Source organism: Solea solea, chromosome 11 (assembly GCF_958295425.1).
Source record: "Solea solea chromosome 11, fSolSol10.1, whole genome shotgun sequence".
Taxonomy (NCBI): Eukaryota; Metazoa; Chordata; class Actinopteri; order Pleuronectiformes; family Soleidae; genus Solea; species Solea solea.
Window position 1 is genome coordinate 4,875,095 of NC_081144.1, and position 18,990 is coordinate 4,894,084.

At 38.0% G+C, this 18,990-nt stretch overlaps 1 protein-coding gene across 1 annotated transcript in view; it reads left to right on the top strand.

Annotated features, from left to right (window-relative positions):
• The window catches only part of LOC131468297 (adenylate cyclase type 6-like), a 46,855-nt gene that overhangs the window by 15,980 nt on the left and 11,885 nt on the right, over positions 1-18,990 (top strand). The window contains exons 4-8 of the mRNA XM_058642362.1: positions 11,242-11,391; positions 13,677-13,798; positions 17,516-17,627; positions 17,922-18,049; positions 18,172-18,330. Coding sequence (XP_058498345.1) covers positions 11,242-11,391; positions 13,677-13,798; positions 17,516-17,627; positions 17,922-18,049; positions 18,172-18,330 — 671 coding nt within the window. The remainder of the gene's footprint in view (positions 1-11,241; positions 11,392-13,676; positions 13,799-17,515; positions 17,628-17,921; positions 18,050-18,171; positions 18,331-18,990) is intronic.

The window sequence follows — 18,990 nt, forward strand, 5'->3', positions numbered from 1 at the left end:
GAGGTCTGGAGTGACAGTAAATTAAAGTGTGATAAATTGACAATTGAGTTACAGTGCTATAATGTGTGAATATGGCGATTTTAGACACAGCAAAACAAATACAATCAGATCTTTTTCTAATGAAGAAATGAATTTATAAGATTAATGAGCGGCTTTGTGGTCTCTTTGTACTTTGTAAACATCCATGATATTTCAACTTCCGGTTACATTTCCTGTAATATTCATATTCCCCTGCTGCGTCTGCATGATTTTAACATGAAATTATGAAAACTATTTTGTTAATTCAGACTATTTACATTCACGTCTTATACAAATTATTTCATTCACGGTGGCTTAATTCCACTTTTTCACGTCTAAAATCAATGTCACAGTGTTGAGCAGGGGTCTCGGGGGCCACTGAGTGTCTAGTTTGGCCAGTCGGGGGCTGGTCAAGTGAAAAAATCTTACACCAACTCTTTGTGAAACATATAAACATTATTATATTTATGACGATATTTCACGTAATTCTAAAATAAAAGTGTTTTGTTTTGTTATGGGGCGATTTTTATGATGCATAATGAATCTATTATTAAAAAAACATACAGAAATAATTGTGGTGGGCCGAATGAAATTGACTGGGGGGCTGCATGTGGCCCGCGGGACGTAACTTTGAGACCTCTGGTCTTGAGTATCTACCAATACCAACATTAGTTTGTCTTTTTCATCTTTTGTGCCAAAATAAATGCATGCAAACTCAGTCTGACCCAGAATGTGTATATTAACTTAATATATTTTGTTTTCCTGTATCCGGTTCACTGGAGCGTAACAGGATTTCCGTGGCGTGTGTGAATGTGAACGTTCTGTATTTTACCAAAAGCTTTAGATAATGAATGAATGATTGAATGTTTTGTTTACATTGTGCTGCTTCTTTTCCATCACAACAGTGACAGAGTTTTAGAAACTAAACAAGACAGTTTGTTGGATTTCCTTAGAAAGGACAAAACTGCCCTGTTGTTCACCCAATCCCTCGTCTTTAGACATGACAAAAGTGACACGGGCGGGTTATTGTGTCTCCACAGCTTAAAGGATTATTATTAAGGATTATTTAACATTTACCAGGTTGAGACACAAGTGTGTGTACAGTATGTGTGTGTGTGTCCGCTCACAGAGCATCTCTCACCTTTTAGTGTATAGTCAGTGTATAGTGAAGACGAAAACAGAGTGACAGACAGTGTGAGCAGCCATGACTTGACTCTTTATCTGCTGATGCGGTTCTGGTCATTCCAGATAAGAGCTGTGTGTAGACACGATGCTCAGGCTGAGTACACAACACACAGCAGCAGCTGTCTGACACACACACACACACACACACACACACACACACGCTGTAACAAAGGCTGAAAGTGAGAGTGCGCAGGAAATGAAAGAATATGTAAACAAAAAGCCAACACTCTCAGTGAAAGTTAGACGTGAGAGACTCTTGTGTGTTTTCGCGACAAGTGAAAGTGTCGTCATCGTGTTTTTGGTTTTCCAGAGTGTGTTTTACACGGCCTGATGTAACGCAGATGTTCTAAGGAGTTTCCAGATGTTCCTCAAAGGCCGAGGCTAAGCTCTCGTTGGCCCGAGTTCAACAGCGAAATTGTGATCAGTCACCGCTCTCCCTCTGGAGAATTCTAGAATCAGCGGCTCTCTCTCTCTAAAGACGTTTACTGGACGGTGCAGCTTCGTGCTTTATTCCATGTCAGCAGGAAATAGTGTTCATGTTGTGTTTACATGCAGTGACCTCTACAGTCTACGAAAGCTGCGGGTCGTGTGAAATTAAGCAGGATCAGTCAGTCAATCGACAGTTTGTCTAACTCCTCCCACAAACTGTGCAACTACCAGTAATATCTACAGTGCTCACCAAATGTATGAGACCACCACCCAATGTAAGGTTTGTGCCACAGCACTGGTAATGATTCTGTAACGGTTAATACACCAGTATGGAAAAGCTCTTCAACCGAATTGATATTTTTAATGCAAAAATACAATTGTTATTGTAATCCATTCATTTTCAAATGTACTGTTTTACAAAAGAAACAAATAGTAAAGCACATTGTTATTTCTTGATTAAGATTATTATAATTATAGTTATTTACTTGCTTTCCTGAACAACTTTTTGAAAGTATTTATCTTTTATCGTTTTTACGACGGGTTGTATTTGTTAAGAACTCTATGTTATTGAATAATTTATCATGTTTTTGGTCAGTGCTGTAGTAGGTAAAACAATTATTTTATGCTTTAGATGTTTGTCAGATAATTATATATATTCAGGTCATTTGTTAACAGCTTCCGACTCCTTAATGTCCTTCGTAAGAAAATGAGACATTAACCCCTTCCCGGTAATCTGTGTGGTTTCTGTCCTTTTCTCCATATTATTGAAATGACTGATAGCGAAATGAATACGTTCTTCTTGCCACATCTTAAAGGTCTTGCAGCTGCACTGTCTTAATCAGTGTTCTTCAGCACACAGCCCCGCCCCTCTGGAGTTCCTGGTAATCTAAGAAAGTCTCTAGTCATGAGTAGGTTCTTCTTTTGGTGGAAGTTTGGGGTCGAGAGAAAGTTTTTCAGTGGAGACGCGCTGAGGTTTTTCAAGGTAAATGAGATAAGTCCGTGCGGTCGAAGCGGAGCTAATGAAAGACAGTTTAATCAAATGAACGGCCTAGATTTAGCATTATCATCCACAAACTACATCATACAGAACAAATACCCAGTAAACTCAAGTTCCATTTACACAGTAGTCATCATTTGGTGTTGTATTTGAGTGCAGATCAGAGTACAGACACAGATGGATGAATATAATACAGTGACTATAGTCACAGCGACTGATCTTGACTTCTAATATTACTTGAATGTTGTCGCTCTACAGTGTTTGGCTGCTGCACTCTGTCCCACGTCTGCCTTCACATAACGTTTCCTCAGGAATGTCGACTCTTGACATTCAGGAATAGATTTAAAAATCATAGATTCTCATGAAAATGTATTGAAATAACAGTAATGAAAACTATCATTTGTACTAACAGCTTGAAACAGCCATGCAAAGACTAAGAAAGTAGCAGCCGACATTAAATCTGTTCTAAAAGTTGATGCAGTCAGCGACATTCAGGGGGTGGGAGCTTGTGTTGAGTTTTTTTTTTACATGGTGGTTGTTATTGTTTTTTCGCCCACTCTTAAAAAAAACTCCAACTGTTGTTGACTGCTAAAACTGTCAAGTTGATAACAAGTCAAGTCACAAATCCAGTATGCTCTTGATGCTCTTAATAAGACAAAGTCCTGAGTCTCTCTCTCCCTCCTCGTCCTCAGCAGGTCCCCACGCTGCTGCACCCTGTCTGAACCTGGGTGGGGGACTGAGTGCAGGTCTTTGGAGCGAGCCTGTGGAATGTGGGTGATAGTTGCTAAGTGAAAGCTGCGCTGCCATCTCTGATAATTCACAGCCTCCGTGGGTGTGAGTCTCGGGCCAACACTAAGCAGAACCTTTCACAAGACTGAGAGAGAGACGGAGGGAGGGAGACTCTTCATCGACACTGAGTTGAAGTGATGATGACAATGATTGCATATACTGTATATACAGTATATGTATATGTACTGTATATACAGTGTATGTATATGTACTGTATATACAGTATATGTATATGTACTGTATATACTGTGTTTGTATATATGAACAAAGTGAACATAATACCCACAAACAGTGATACACCTACACCAAGTACAACCACAAATATTCGACTACCTAATGCAGAGGTCTCTGCAACTTAATGAGTAATGAGTTATTTTCAATTTTTTTTCAGAAGCAAATTACCGGATGTAAAATGTCGATTAAATCATGTGAGTGATGCTGGTGTAAGTGACACCAGTGTACACTGATCATAAATGAGTCAGACTGAGTCTGAATAGATGAAGTGGTGCATCAAAAATACCAGTTGCCAGGGGAAAAATGCTACGCTCTCTCCTTGACCTGCTGGTTTGTTTTGTGCCACTGCATGAACATACATTCATTCACATGCTAACCTTCCTGTGAGTGTTGTGAAGTGAGATGGAGAGCCGGGCAGGACGGGGGCGATTAAAGGACGAGCCACTCTGTGTGAACAATACGGCAACGAGGTGATATTATAGTAATGCTTTTGTAACAGGGAGGTCATATTTTGGTATCAAAAAGTGACAGCCCTGTATGTGTTTTCAGTTGCATTAGTTTGGACACAGAGATACTACTAGAGCTGCATGATATGGTCAGAAAATTGTATTTTGACAGGTAATGAGATGGGATGTTATTCATAATTGGAACAATTTATGACTGAAGACTGGGGGCTTTTATTCTGAAAATAACACTTTTATTCGGTATAAACGATGTCTGACCTCCTGTCCTGCTCGTCATCCGGCAATTTTGGCAAAAATAGAACACATGCATTCAGTGGAATCCCCATGTTAAACACACAGGGATATACAATACATCCAATAATTTATAGTTATCTAAAGGTTAATTCAAAATTTCACATTTTTCAAAGCCACTTTTCTTTACGTGTAATAAATTAAATTTTTTATCAAGTCACTGAGTTTGAAAAAAATTGTGATTTAAATTTTGACCCCAAATAATAATTAATCAGTTTTTAATCAGTTTTTTCCATAATCGAGTAGCCCTAAGGAGGACTCCTCATTTTTGCATCTTAACTGTAATTTTCATGATGAAATATATCAAAATCATGATTTTTAATTTTAGTCTGTCAACTAATCACATAATTACAATGTCTTTTGATATTAATATTCATTTTCTAATTGTATATTAAATTAAAAACGTGAGGTTTGGGTTATAAAAGTATAAAGAAATCAAAGCAGACCAGTGTAAGGCCATCAAAAGTAGCCCTAAAATCCACTGTTTATGCAAAAATATGGATTATATCTGCTCAAAATGCCCTCTGATTCACTGATTTGTGTCCATCCTGTAGGTCTCTTATAGTCCACAGTCTCCCACGTTCCTCTCTCCTCTTAAAACTCTGGCCCAGACTGAAAAGTGGCCTGATGGCCTTAAAAGTCGATGTTTATAGACTCACTGTCAGGACCACAGACTTCCTGCTCGAGTTAATAGCAGGTCTACTAAATCCCTCGTAAAGGAGAAAAGAAATTATAAATAGAGATTCAGAATATTCCATTAGCACCCGACTGTCTTGGTCTGCTGGTCCACTGTGGAGATGGTCACCATAGTGATGAGTGACAGGCAGTGCTCACCACACGACTAATACTATCTTGGATTTACTTTCATTTTTTTTCTTCTTCTTGAAATGAAGTATCTCATGGTTAAATGGGAAAAGTTTGTATTGTCATATGCAACATCATTACCAGGATTGAAATTCTTACTCACAGTGCCAACTTAGCAGCTGCCAAGTAGCAGGACTGCAAAATAAATAAAAACATGGTGTAGATAACGGTAACAAAGTATAAACATTTATACAGTGCTTGACAAAAATTATAGTTATTTACTTAAATATTGAAGTAAATATTTAAAGAAAAATTAGTTTTAGTGGTTGAATGTTATGCTTGACTAATTTCGACTCAAATTTGGGCATAAAAAGGTGAATTCAGTTTGTTACAGTTTTTTGAAAGATTTGAAGAGTTATTTATGTTTTCTCGTTTTTTATGACAGGTGGTCTAATAAATCTGTTAAGCACTGTATATAAACAAGTTAGGTTTTGTTTATTAAAGATGTTTTAGTGAAACATTTATTGGTGCATGCTGCAGTTGAATATCTGCCCCCTCACTCACAGAATATAATGTAGCCTGCACTTCAAACTCAAAAGACGTTTAGTTTGTTCACTTGAGTAGAGCTGATATAAATTCTTATTCTATGGTAATGAAAAACAACAGTTCATACAATCAGTTGAATGTACACTTCTAATACTAATGATTTTTTTTTCAATTTCTGCCAAATGAAAATAGCTTCACCTAAATTTTACACACTGGACCTTTAATATCATCATTTCTGTATCAGCTTGTGATGTGATTATGCCGTGGAGAACGTTTGTGGTGAACTACAGTACATTTTAATCTCTGTTGTGCTGAATGGCCAATATTACTGTTCTGTCTATATCAGAGCATTTCTTACATAACGGCATTTGATATCCAGGGATTAGGCTGAGGTCGTTTGCACAGAGTGGCTGGTTGGCTGCTATCGTCATGTCAACCATCAACACCCAGAGATATGCAGTCTACTTTAACGGCAGAAAAAAAATGATTTCTTGTGACAGGATGTTGAATTCCGGTTCATTTTAGTCTTTACAAACTGAACACAACCCCTATAATAGGCCATAATCACACTGGTTACTCAGTAATGGACACCACCTGGCAAAGGACAGTGCAGTGAACAGAATAGAATAGAATGCACAGGGACATAATAGGGACAACTGAGTATAATAACACCCTAGAACTACATGCTAAAACTACACAATAACACACTAGAACTACATGCTAAAACTACACAATAACACACTAGAACTGCATGCTAAAACTACACTATAACATACTAAAACTACACTATAACACACTAGAACTGCATGCTAAAACTACACTATAACATACTAAAACTACACTATTACACACTATAACTACATGCTAGAACTACACTATAACATACTAGTACTACATGCTAAAACTACTCTCTAACACACTAGAACTACATGCTAAAACTACACTATAACAACATGCTAAAACAACACTATAACACACTATAACTACATGCTAGAACTTATCTACACTATAACATACTTGTACTACATGCTAAAACTACACTATAACAAAATGCTAAAACAACACTATAACACACTATAACTACATGCTAGAACTACACTATAACATACTTGTACTACATGCTAAAACTACTCTCTTAAACACTAGAACTACATGCTAAAACTACACTATAACATACTAGTACTACATGCTAAAACTACTCTCTAAAACACTACAACTACATGCTAGAACTACACTATAACATACTCAAACTACACTACAACACACTAGAACAATATGCTAAAACTACACTATAACATACTAGAACTACACGCTAAAACTACACTATAACATGCTAAAACGACACTATAACTACATGCTAAAACTACACTATAACATACTAGTACTACATGCTAAAACTACTCTCTAACACACTAGAACTACATGCTAAAACTACACTATAACATACTAGAACTACATGCTAAAACTACACAATAACACACTAGAACTACATGCTAAAACTACACAATAACACACTAGAACTACATGCTAAACTAGCCTATAACACATTAGAACTACACCACAAAAACTACACTACTAAAACACCCCTTACAAGTAAATAAACCTCAAAAAATTAATGGGTACAGCTTTGTTTATCGTCTAGTCAGCACTTAACCTTTGTTGTAAACAGTTTCACATCTGATATTAATTTGATTTCAGTTGGCAGTGTGTTCCCGAGTCGACAACCCTTAATGGAGAATGTGTGATTATGACAAAGCTGGACTCAATGGCACAGGAAAGGCAGACAGTATATAATACATGATGAGTTGTGATAAATGAGCGTGTGGTTGAGCACAGAGGGCACATGCAGGTGCCGCAGTCTTACACCGGGACTGTGGCAGCATGCATAGGTGAAGCAGGTGAGGGCTGTGCCACTGAGCTCTTTAAGTGCCCGAGTGCTGTTGCGTAAACAGGGGACATTTCACTGTGGCTCTGTAAACCCACCAGCCTTTGCCCTTTTGAGAAAAGCAAGCAATTAGTTTGCGCCTGTGAGCTCAGACACATGGAGTGTGACATGCATGTTGAGTGAACCTCAACACATGAATACTGAGAGCAGCCACAGCTGATCACATGTGGACAGAAAACACACACAACTTCACACACACACATTTGCGCAGCGTTTGTACTAGTGAGCACACCTCATAGACATGATATGTTCCTTAGCCCTTTGCAATAACCTTAACCATCACAATTAAGGGCCTAAACCTTACCCTTAACTTTACCCGAACCTAAACCCAATTTACCCGAACCTAAACCCTTAAAAGCCATTTTAAGGGGTGACAGAAGGTGAGGACCAGCCATAATGTCCTCACTTCCTATGTTTTATACGTTTGATTGGTCCTCACAAAGATATCCATACAAAAACACACACACACATGCACGCGTACACACACACACAACACTAACAGGAGATACTCACCTACTGTACAAACCCTGACCTTAACCACACCACAAACTTAACTTAACTTAATTCCTCATGAATGTGGTTTTGCCACATTAGGGGACCAGGTTTTAGTCCCCATGTGGACTACTGGTCTTGACGAGGTCAGTGTTTAATAGAAGCACACGCACACACTCACGCACACACACACACACACACACACACACACACAATGCTCCAGGTTTCACTTTTGTCTCACGGCTATTTTTGCTTGAACAGTGAGAGTAATGTAAACAGAGCTGAGCGCTCTGAGCCATCTGCCTAATGTCACTGTGGCCTATATCTGTCCTATCTGTCTGTCTGTCCTGCTGTCTGCGTGCCTGTCTGTCTGTCTGTCTGTTCTTGCTCTTGATGTTCTCATATTGTTTTTTCCTTCCTCATCTTCCTGCTTCTTACCACTTATTTCCTTCCTTCCCTCAACATCTGTCAATTTCTCTGATTCATCTGCGTTGTCCATTACTCTCAGGTGTGTTTTTTCTTTTTTTTGTTCAGCCACACCCCTCGTTTGCCTTCTTTTTATGCTCATCTGCTCGTTACCCATCTGTCTCTATTATTGTGTCTACGATACCTTTGGTTCACCTTTATCCTTTGCTGCACGTTCAAAGGACTCAAGGATTTAAAGTATTTTATTTAGTGTTTAAATGCATTTTTTTTAATCACCATTTAAAGTGCATTAAAGGTTTTTTTAAGAAAGCAAAGCAGCTTTAATGAGTGTATCTTAATTAGGAATCAGATGAATGAAAAAGAAAATTACTTTATGAAGTTAATTTTTGGATTTATTTTATTATTTCAAATCAAAAGATGATTCTGTGAGAGGAGAGAAGCAGCAAGATTACTCCTCAACGTCTCCCAGCAGGGCTGTACCATTATTTCTTTCTTTATTTATTCATTTATTTCACTTCCTGTTGAAGCCATTGATCCACAGTCCCTTTCCCTAAGTCACATTGTTTTCCAGTCTGGTCTGTTGAGCTGCATTCACCACACAACAATCATTAGCTGTTTTGATCCCACACCCAGAGCACAGAGCAGAGCAGCAGCTCCACACACACACACACACACACACACACACACAAATACACACACACACTCCCCGTGTAAACAACGTGGTGCGCTGCATGTGAGGCGATTAAAAACAACAACGTGATTTAAAAAACAACAACAGGTTATGCCCGGCCTTTGCCAAAAACACAATGACAGCAGCCACTGCTGTTGCCCTCTGATGGACAGTCAAGAGAGTACACGCTTCCCTTTGCAGAGCCTGTAGATGACACTTGTATGTGATTTCTTTAAAATTATTTTGATACAAATTTAGACAGCTTTACCAGGGGAAACTGCAAAAGCAAAGGTGATCTATGGTGGTCTATGGACAAAACACAGAGATGAGATTCTCAGTAAGACAAATGGATCATAATAATGAAACGTGCCACATGAGCTGTGCAGATACTTTGACTTTTCCTCCACATTTAAAGTAGATACAATAATGCTCCAAAATGTGTTGCAGATTTTTACGATTATATCCTGAGATATAAACTGGATCCACATGTAAGCCACCAACAAAATAATAGCATGTTTCATTATAATAGTAATCATTGCACATCAAATAAAAATATATATTCTATTTATTAAATATATGATAGTTCTGCACTAAAAGCAGGTTTTATTGTGTATCTTTTCAGGAATCTGGGCTTCCTCCTTGTCCACAAGTTGCCTGTAGAGTCACGTGTGTCACTTCCAGGCTGTAAACAGCAGCAGCTCTTTAAGGAAGTGGCCCTATTGTGGGGTCAGAAGCACTTCCACAATGCAGTTGGAGAATGTTTTTTTTGTACATTGGATGTTTTTTCTCTGACACATTAAAGCACAGACATGGCTCCTTGGGCAGCAACAGACTCACACACAGTAGAAATTATTAGACGGTCAGCGAACTATGAGGAGCAAAGTGGTCCCACAAACAGAACTGTTTCCTGTCAGAGGAAATGTTTTGTATGTGTGTGTGTGTGTGTGTGTGTGTGTGTGTCATTTATAAGCATAGATTAGCTACAAATACTGTGCAGCTGCAAGTAAACATTGCTTCCTTTTTGTCTTCCTGTAAAAATGTGCAGATGCATTTTGATCCCGGAGAGCAGTGACATAAATATAGAAGATAAACAAAGAATCTATTTAAAGTCTGATTTGTACTTTTAGCCTTTATTGTCCTCGTCTGCTGTGGACAACGCAGCAGTGGAGGCAACGCTGACAACTTCCTGGGGCGCCAGGAACAACTGATCACAATATGGCGCTTTTCCACTACACAGTTCCAGCACGTCCTGGCTCGACTCTACTTGCTTTTTTGCTTTTCCATTAGTAATAGTATTTGGTACCTGGTGCTTTTTTAGTATCTGTCTCCAACATTTAGCAAAGATATGTCTAAAATGTTAATATTTAACAGAGGAGTCTGTTGTATTTAGTTCAGTTTAGTGACTGTGTCAGACGGAGAAATCTTTTTAATTAACTGATTCCTAATGATTCAGTACACTGAAAACAACTGCTTTACAAGTCACTAGTTGCTATTACTATAGCAGGTACTCTATTAATGGAAAACCATACCAAACCAAGTAGAGTCGAGCCGAGTCGTGCTGGAACTGCATAGTGGAAAACCCACAGCATTAAAAATTAGGTGTAAAAATTAATGACATTTGATGGTCAGACTGCAACTAAAGGAGGAGTCCTACACTCATCCCCAGGAAACTACAGTGGCCTTCATATACCAGAAGGCCACCACAATTAACGTATTATAAGTGCTTTTAATCCTGATAAGCAATTATATCGTATATTGCCCATATACAAGGCTAATTTTAAAGCTATGAGAACTAAACAAGTATTACTTTAAAGCAATTATATAGTTATACAAACATGCTTGTGGCTACTATATTCAGTTTCTGCTAGCAGTGATCACACATTGCTGTATATCTATTGTCTGTCTTCTCATCTTATGATTGCCTATGTTGTTTTTCTCACCCCCCACACAGGTGAGTGCTAACGTTCTGATCTTCCTCTGCACCAACATCATTGGAATCTGCACCCACTACCCTGCTGAGGTTTCCCAGAGACAAGCCTTTCAGGAGACCAGAGGATACATCCAGGCCAGACTGCATCTGCAGAGGGAGAACCAGCAGCAGGTATGTTTGAACTCATGTCAAAGCTGTAACTGTAGTTCGATTTGTGTCAATACACTTTTCACGACGGAAACAAAACTTTTTAAGAAGCAAACAACAAATAAAAAAATCTATATATTTTTATTTTATTTGTTTATTTTTTTACATTTTATTGTTTGAAAATACACTTGTTCTTTGCGCTCTGTGATTTGTGAGGGAGCGCAAAGAATATGTGAGGGAGTGCAAACAACAAGTGAGGGAGCGCAAAGAATATGTGAGGGAGTGCAAAGAGCAAGTGAGGAAGCGCAAACAACAAGTGAGGGAGCGCAAACAACAAGTGAGGAAGTGCAAAAACAAGTGAGGGAGCGCAAACAACAAGTAAGGGAGCGCAAACAACAAGTGAGGGAGCGCAAACAACAAGTGAGGGAGCGCAAGAACAAGTAAGGGAGTGCCAACAACGCGGGAGGGAACGCAAACAACAAGTGAGGGAGCGCAAACAACAAGTGAAGGAGCACAAACAACAAGTGAGGGAGCGCAAACAACAAGTGAAGGAGCGCAAACAACAAGTGAGGGATGGCAAACAATAAGTGATGGAGCGCAAAAACAAGTGAGGGAGCGCAAAGAACACGTGAGGGAGCGAAAAGAACACGTTAGGGAGCGCAAACAACAAGTGAGGGAGCACGAACAAGTGAGGGAGCGCAAACAAGTATATTTTCAAACAATAAAATACAATAGTTGTGTTGTTTGAATATATTGACACAAATCTAAATCATAAGTATTGTATTACCCTATGTGGTTGTTTGTGGTACATGGCTGCAGTGCTCCTGCGTATTGACGTATTTCTGTTAAAATGAATTACGAGGATTGAGTTTATTAACTGACATTTGGGGACACGCTGCTGCCGCTACCATCAGTAGATTTTCTTAATTGAGTGAGTTAAAAATGCTCAGCTTCTTCTTCATGTGTTTATAAAACTCAAAAGCAGTTTGTTTTGAATTTTTTTTACTGAATTACCAGATTGTGAATCACTGTCATGTTCTGTGTGACTGTGTGTACACTTGAAAAGGATTGATTTTCTATTCAAAAACAAACTGGATTCCACTCAAACAATTTTATTCCATTCCAAATCTCAGTCTTCAGACATTCAGACATAAATTGCCTCTTCGCTGTTTTTCATAAATCAGGTTTTTTTAAGCAGGTGTTTAGGTGAAAAATTAATGCAAATGAAAAATCAACTTTCCAATAATCAAAAGATGGTCAAGATGTTCACATCAAGCAATATTGATTTTTGATAATATCCATTTTTAATTTATTTGTTTTGTGTCAAATAAAATTCCATGCCAAGCAATTTATTGTATTTTAAAATAATATTTTAAAATAATTAATCTTGTGTCATGGATCACCTGTGTGTATTTAATTATTTAGTTATTATTTTATATACTATTAGATTTTTTGATATTTTGAATGTTTTCTGTCGATTTTATGTGGATTTAATGAACAATAAAGTAGTCTGAAGTCTGATCATCAGGGAACTACCTTCATCTGAAAACGAATAATTGCCATTTTCAAAGAAGAAATTCGTCCTCTTTTATGTCCCTTTCACTCTTATTATGAAGCTATTGATATGTTATTATTGTAATATTACAGTTATTATCGTCCATATTATTTACTAAAGTGTTACCTTCAACTGTAACATTAATATCTATCAAGCAGCATCTGCCATGTCCGTTTTTGTGGTGTATAGAAAAAGATATAAATAAATAAATAAATAACTGAATAATCGGAAATCATTCTTAATGTGAGAGTGATTTTTCTTCCTGGAGTCATTTGACCTCTTGATCACATGATTTGGCTCACACTTCATGTTGCTCTACTCCTGCAGTTTAATGTAATTCCTTTTTTTCTCCTAATAAACGGAACAATGCGACGGTATTGTTGGACACCAGAGCTGGAGGAGATAGTGTTGTGTAGCAGGTGTCCGTTAACTGACGACGACACTCGTCAGAGGATTCACTTCATTGTTGCTTTCAGTCTTTTCTTTTCATGTCACATGTTGCCTCATTGTTTCACTGTTGTCTCAACATCTGTCCCGGTCACAGATGCTCGGCAGCTGTGCGGAAACTATGCACTGATTTTACTTTATGTAACAGCCTTAATATGGACATACATATGAAATATTCAAGCTCAGACTTCGTCGTCACATGATTGCAAGAAGGCACACATTTGTCTGATTTGTACAGAGAGAGAGAGATAATGTTGTGATTGACACCATCTGCCTTTTTTTGTTTCTTCTTCCCTGTGTTTTCCAGGAACGTCTGTTGCTGTCAGTGTTGCCAAGGCATGTTGCCATGGAGATGAAGGCTGACATCAATGCCAAGAAGGAAGACATGATGTTTCATAAGATCTATATCCAGAAACACGACAATGTCAGGTCAGCAGGGAGGGGACACTCTTTATTCACGGCTTCATTTTTTTTAATCACCTTTATTTTCTTCCCTATGGCATTATGAGTTATAACCTACTCTATATCTGACCTGTTTTACAGTATAAAAGAATATTAGGAACACATAGTTTATGGGTTCTTATATTCCAGATACATATTATGGCTGTAATAATAAGTTCAAGCACTGATTAGTTTTTAACCCTTTAACAGCGAGCGTATCACAGACAAAACGTTTGTAATTACAGTAATTACGCGTCTGTTTGTGTTATCGGGAAAATTCCAACAGTTTCTGAAAGCTGACAAGTTGCACATCAAGGCCAACTTGTGGTTATTATGGTAATTTCCCTCACGCTGTTGCAGGAAGCCAGCTAATCAGCATCTTTGTCGCCAGAGAGGGAAAAAGTAGGAAAAATGCCTGTACATAGTTTCCATTTTTTTCAAATTTAACACGCAAAATCTATGTATCAAAAAAACTACAGTGTAGGTTTTGTTTTCTTCATTTTAAATTGCTAATACACTATTTTAACATGCAGTAAATTGTAAATAACTGCCAGGTATTGAAAGTTATTCTGGAAAAAATGGGCAAAAACAGTCACTCACAGGGCATTTTTCCTGGTCAAAGGGTTAAGAACCTAAGTAGTATCTGTTAATTCCTAATTTGTGTTCTTTTATTTAGTCCTGTTCACCTGTCATAGGACAGAGTGTCTTTTATTAGTTTTAATTCATTTTTTATTAGTAATTATGGTACATTAAATGTACCATCTATTGAGTCCATCTACAATATGGCAGGTCAAAAACAATAAAAACAATTTTTGTTTGTTAGTGACGTCTACAGTACATTTAAATAAGAATACACTGTAAAATAGCTGAAACTAATGCACTCATTCATTAATGAAAAGTTGCATCAGAACTAAATATCAACAATTATTAATCATCTTGCAAAACAAACATTATCTACTTTTCTTATTGTTTTATAGTTTGTCGTCCAGGCTAAATAACGTCCCGTGCACTTTATGGCGTCCAATCATCCGAACGTTACGTCAACAAGCACGCGCTTATTTTGTCATGTAAACTTCCTGTTATCTTTAGGAAGTGGTCCGGTCGGGGGTTTTATCACGTAGCTTGACATCTGTTGCTCGCGATCACCTTCCACCTAATTTTTTTTTTCTTTTTCTTTAGCAAATATTTGAGTAGTTTTATAATCTGACAAACAGTGTGAAGGACTGATAGAGCTGTAGCCTCAGGAGAGACTTTGACAAACACTGACTTCTCTTTTTTTTCTTTCCTTTTTCCCCTTGCATAACAGCACTAACTGCATACAGTAGCTCTGGGATCAGTTACATTTATATTATTATTAATATTCATCTCATGCATTAATCACTCTCCACTCTCAGCTGTCACATGACACGGATAATGTTTGTTTACTTTACTGTGCAGCTGTTAATGGAGACAAAATATCCACACCACAAGTTTTTCTGTCTAATAACAAAACATGGTTGCACACATGAAAACATGGTGGTCTTGACTCAGATATTAAACCCTGACTCGAGACAAGACTGAGTAAAAAACTATCTTGACCCTTCCTATCTCCCCACGGTCACTAAGATCTGCAGATCAGCTCTTCTCAGTCCTCGTTTCCAGCTCCTAAATTGTGGAATGAGCTGCAGCTCCACATCAGACAGGCCCCCACACTTCTTTGTTTTTATATCTTGCTTAAAAAACAGATTTATTTTCTTGGGCTTTTAACCCAGAGTGAGTTCTGTCTTGTTGATCTTTTTTAGTCCTCTTATTGTGTTGATTTTATATCTTGTGTACTGCACTTTGGTCCAACCTATGGTTTCAAAATGTGCGTCATCAGTAAAATTGGATCGGGTTTGGACTAAAAAGGTCAAATCAGTAAAATTATAAAACTAAATCTGTTTTTGTGTGTGCGTTTAGTAATTGTTGGTTTGGTGTGGTTGTTGTTACTATTACACAGCAGGTTCAGTGACTTTTTTATTTGCATATGGTAGAGAGCAAAGACTGATACTGACATAATGGCATACCATAAATATGGAAAACTGAACCACATGGTTGCATAACAGTTGGTTGGTTGTCACCGGGATGCAGAGCTAGAGTTCAGTAGGGTGACAGCTGCAGGAAAGAAGCTTCCAACAGATATGCGAATAGCACTGACAGACACACACACACGACCACACACACACACACAGACAGACACATAGACACACACATACAGGCAGACGTTCCTGGAATTTATAGATGGATTTATGTAGAAATCCATTTCCCACTTCAGAGTATTAGGGCCCAAAAAAATAATAAAGTTGTAATACTATGAAATTTTGTATCATTATTTAATCTAATTTTAAAATTGAATTGCTCTGCGTTTCTCATCTTGTCGCAGCTTGCAGCTCTTTGCTCGATTAACAACGACGTTATTCTTTATTAGAGTAAAGTCGTAATATTACGAGAAAAAAGTCTATGGAGTATATGGATGTGTTTATCTTAGAAATGTAAAATTTTTTGGAGTTTACATGTTCTCTCTAGCTCGTATCTCCAATTTTCTCCCACAGTCCAAAAACATGCAGAGGTTCATTTTAATTGTGGCGACCTGTCCAGGGTGTGACTGCGCCTCTCACCCTATGTCCAGCTGTTTTGGCTGCAAAGGTTACACACTGGAGATTTAAGTGGTATTTTTTGTTTAACTTGTAAATGTAAACAGAAATGGTCTCCGCTAAAGATTCACCCACATTCATGCACAAAGACGCACAAAACACGCACACGTATACGTGCACATGCGAGTGCGCTCACGAGTGCGTGTCAGAAGAGGGGACAGTGAGTTTGGCAGCGTAGCTACTAATTAACATTAGGGAGGGGATATTTAATCACCAGCAGCCAAGATAAGATAATCCCTGAAGATTGAGAACTTCAACACATATTCAATTACAGTCCCCTACACACACACACACACACACTGACAAATCTCCTTCAGAAGACTTTAAGGTCAAACTTCCTGCCTCTGTCAAGGTCAGCAGCTCTGATAAAAACAAAAGTCAGCAGAAATACAGACACTGTGATACTAAACCACTCGAGATCTATTAAGTAACATTAGTAACATTAGTACAAGTTAGTATTCACACATGGGTTACAGTGTTTCTCTGGACAAGGTGTGGATGATTTCATGATTTCCGTTTCTGATTTCAACCCTCACTTCAAGCTGGTCAAGTCAGAATCACAGAATCACATCCACTGCCTGAAATGTCCTTTATATACATCTGTTTAAATTACTTAAAGCACTTAATTATTAATAATAATAATACTAACAAAAATTCCATGACTAAAAATGCCATCCGTCCTAGGCCGGAACAAGTTGTCATATTCAAATCGAAATTGAAAATTGATTTGATACAATACAACTACCAAAATAAAAAAACCTGTTCTATTTTCAGTTGTTCTATTGTCATTGGAAAATTAGAAACTGTATTCATATCTCAAAGTTCTCCTTGCAATAGAATGTACAATAGTTAAAGTTTTGATGGAGCTGTGTGGTCATGTTTTCATCACATTTAAACATTCTGAATCTGTTACACAGTGAATATTGAAGTAAACCTCGACTCGCGCAGTGAAAAATCACACAGAGATAGTTATTTTTTATAGTTTCTCTGTGTCTCACTCTGTGTCTTCCCACTCTTGCTCTTGTGTCCACAGTATTCTGTTTGCAGACATCGAGGGTTTCACCAGCCTGGCCTCTCAGTGCACAGCTCAGGAGCTGGTCATGACGCTCAATGAACTCTTTGCCCGTTTTGATAAGCTGGCATCGGTAAGGAGACGCCGCGTCGTGTGTATTTTTGTCAAAGGAATAGTTTCACATTTTTGAGAAAATAGCTTTAGTGGAGTGGACTGTGACCAAGTTTGCTGCAGACGCTTAACTTTTAAACATAAAGAAACGTGCGATAGATTCAGCAGCTGAGTTAAAATAAGTTTTATTTGGATCGATTAAGATTACTGTTACAAATGTGTCTCTAAACCAACTCATTTATGTGAAATCAAACTGTTCCTTTAATTGTTTTTAACATCACACACCTTCTCTTGCTGTGTGTCTCCCTCTCTTTAGGAGAACCACTGTCTTCGTATTAAAATCCTGGGCGATTGTTACTATTGTGTGTCCGGACTGCCTGAACCGCGGGCTGACCACGCCCACTGCTGTGTAGAGATGGGCGTGGACATGATCGAGGCCATCTCGTGAGTAGTGGCGGTGTTTGTTTTTTTTGTTGTTTGTTGTGAAGTTAAATCGTCCTCCTTCAGAGATGACACTCACTGATCCTCTGGGTCGTTTGTTTGTTTGTTTGTTTGTTTGTTTGCAGGTTGGTGCGTGAGGTCACGGGCGTCAACGTAAACATGCGCGTCGGCATTCACAGCGGACGCGTGCACTGCGGCGTCCTGGGACTCAGGAAGTGGCAGTTTGACGTGTGGTCAAACGATGTCACGCTGGCCAATCACATGGAAGCAGGCGGCAAAGCAGGGTGAGGGGGGGAGAGAGCACGGGGTCACATACGATTGTAGAGGAACTATTTCTATATCTTGTCTGACAAAAGGTGACAAAAGCAAAAATAAAATGTTCATATTCAAGGAGATTAAAGCTGTCAACTACCCATCAACTTTCTCATCATCAGTGAGAAAGAAACATACGTTCCTAAATGTTACAAACTGGACTTTTAAGTTTTTGTATAAAGTAGGTTTACTTGAAAATGCTTCCTAACTTCTGTAGTTGGGTTCTCTTCTCTCTATAATATTGTAAGGTCTCTGCCTGAGATCATTTATATTGTGATATGGTGCTATATAAATAAATTGGATTTGATTTAGTCGCAATTTATACTATTATGTTACATCTGTAACATAATACAGATGTAACATCTATTCCATTGTAAGTCGCTTTGGATAAAAGCGTCTGCTAAATGACATGTAATGTAAAGTAATATAATCTGTTTTTAAATCAGTATAGATAGATAGATAGATAGATAGATAGATAGATAGATAGATAGATAGATAGATAGATAGATAGATAGATAGATAGATGTGTGCAACATTTACAATGACAACACATTTACATTTACATGTCGTCACATGTTTGAAAAGGAATAGGCAGAAGTGTAAACCTATATGTACTGATGCCCCATTCCTAT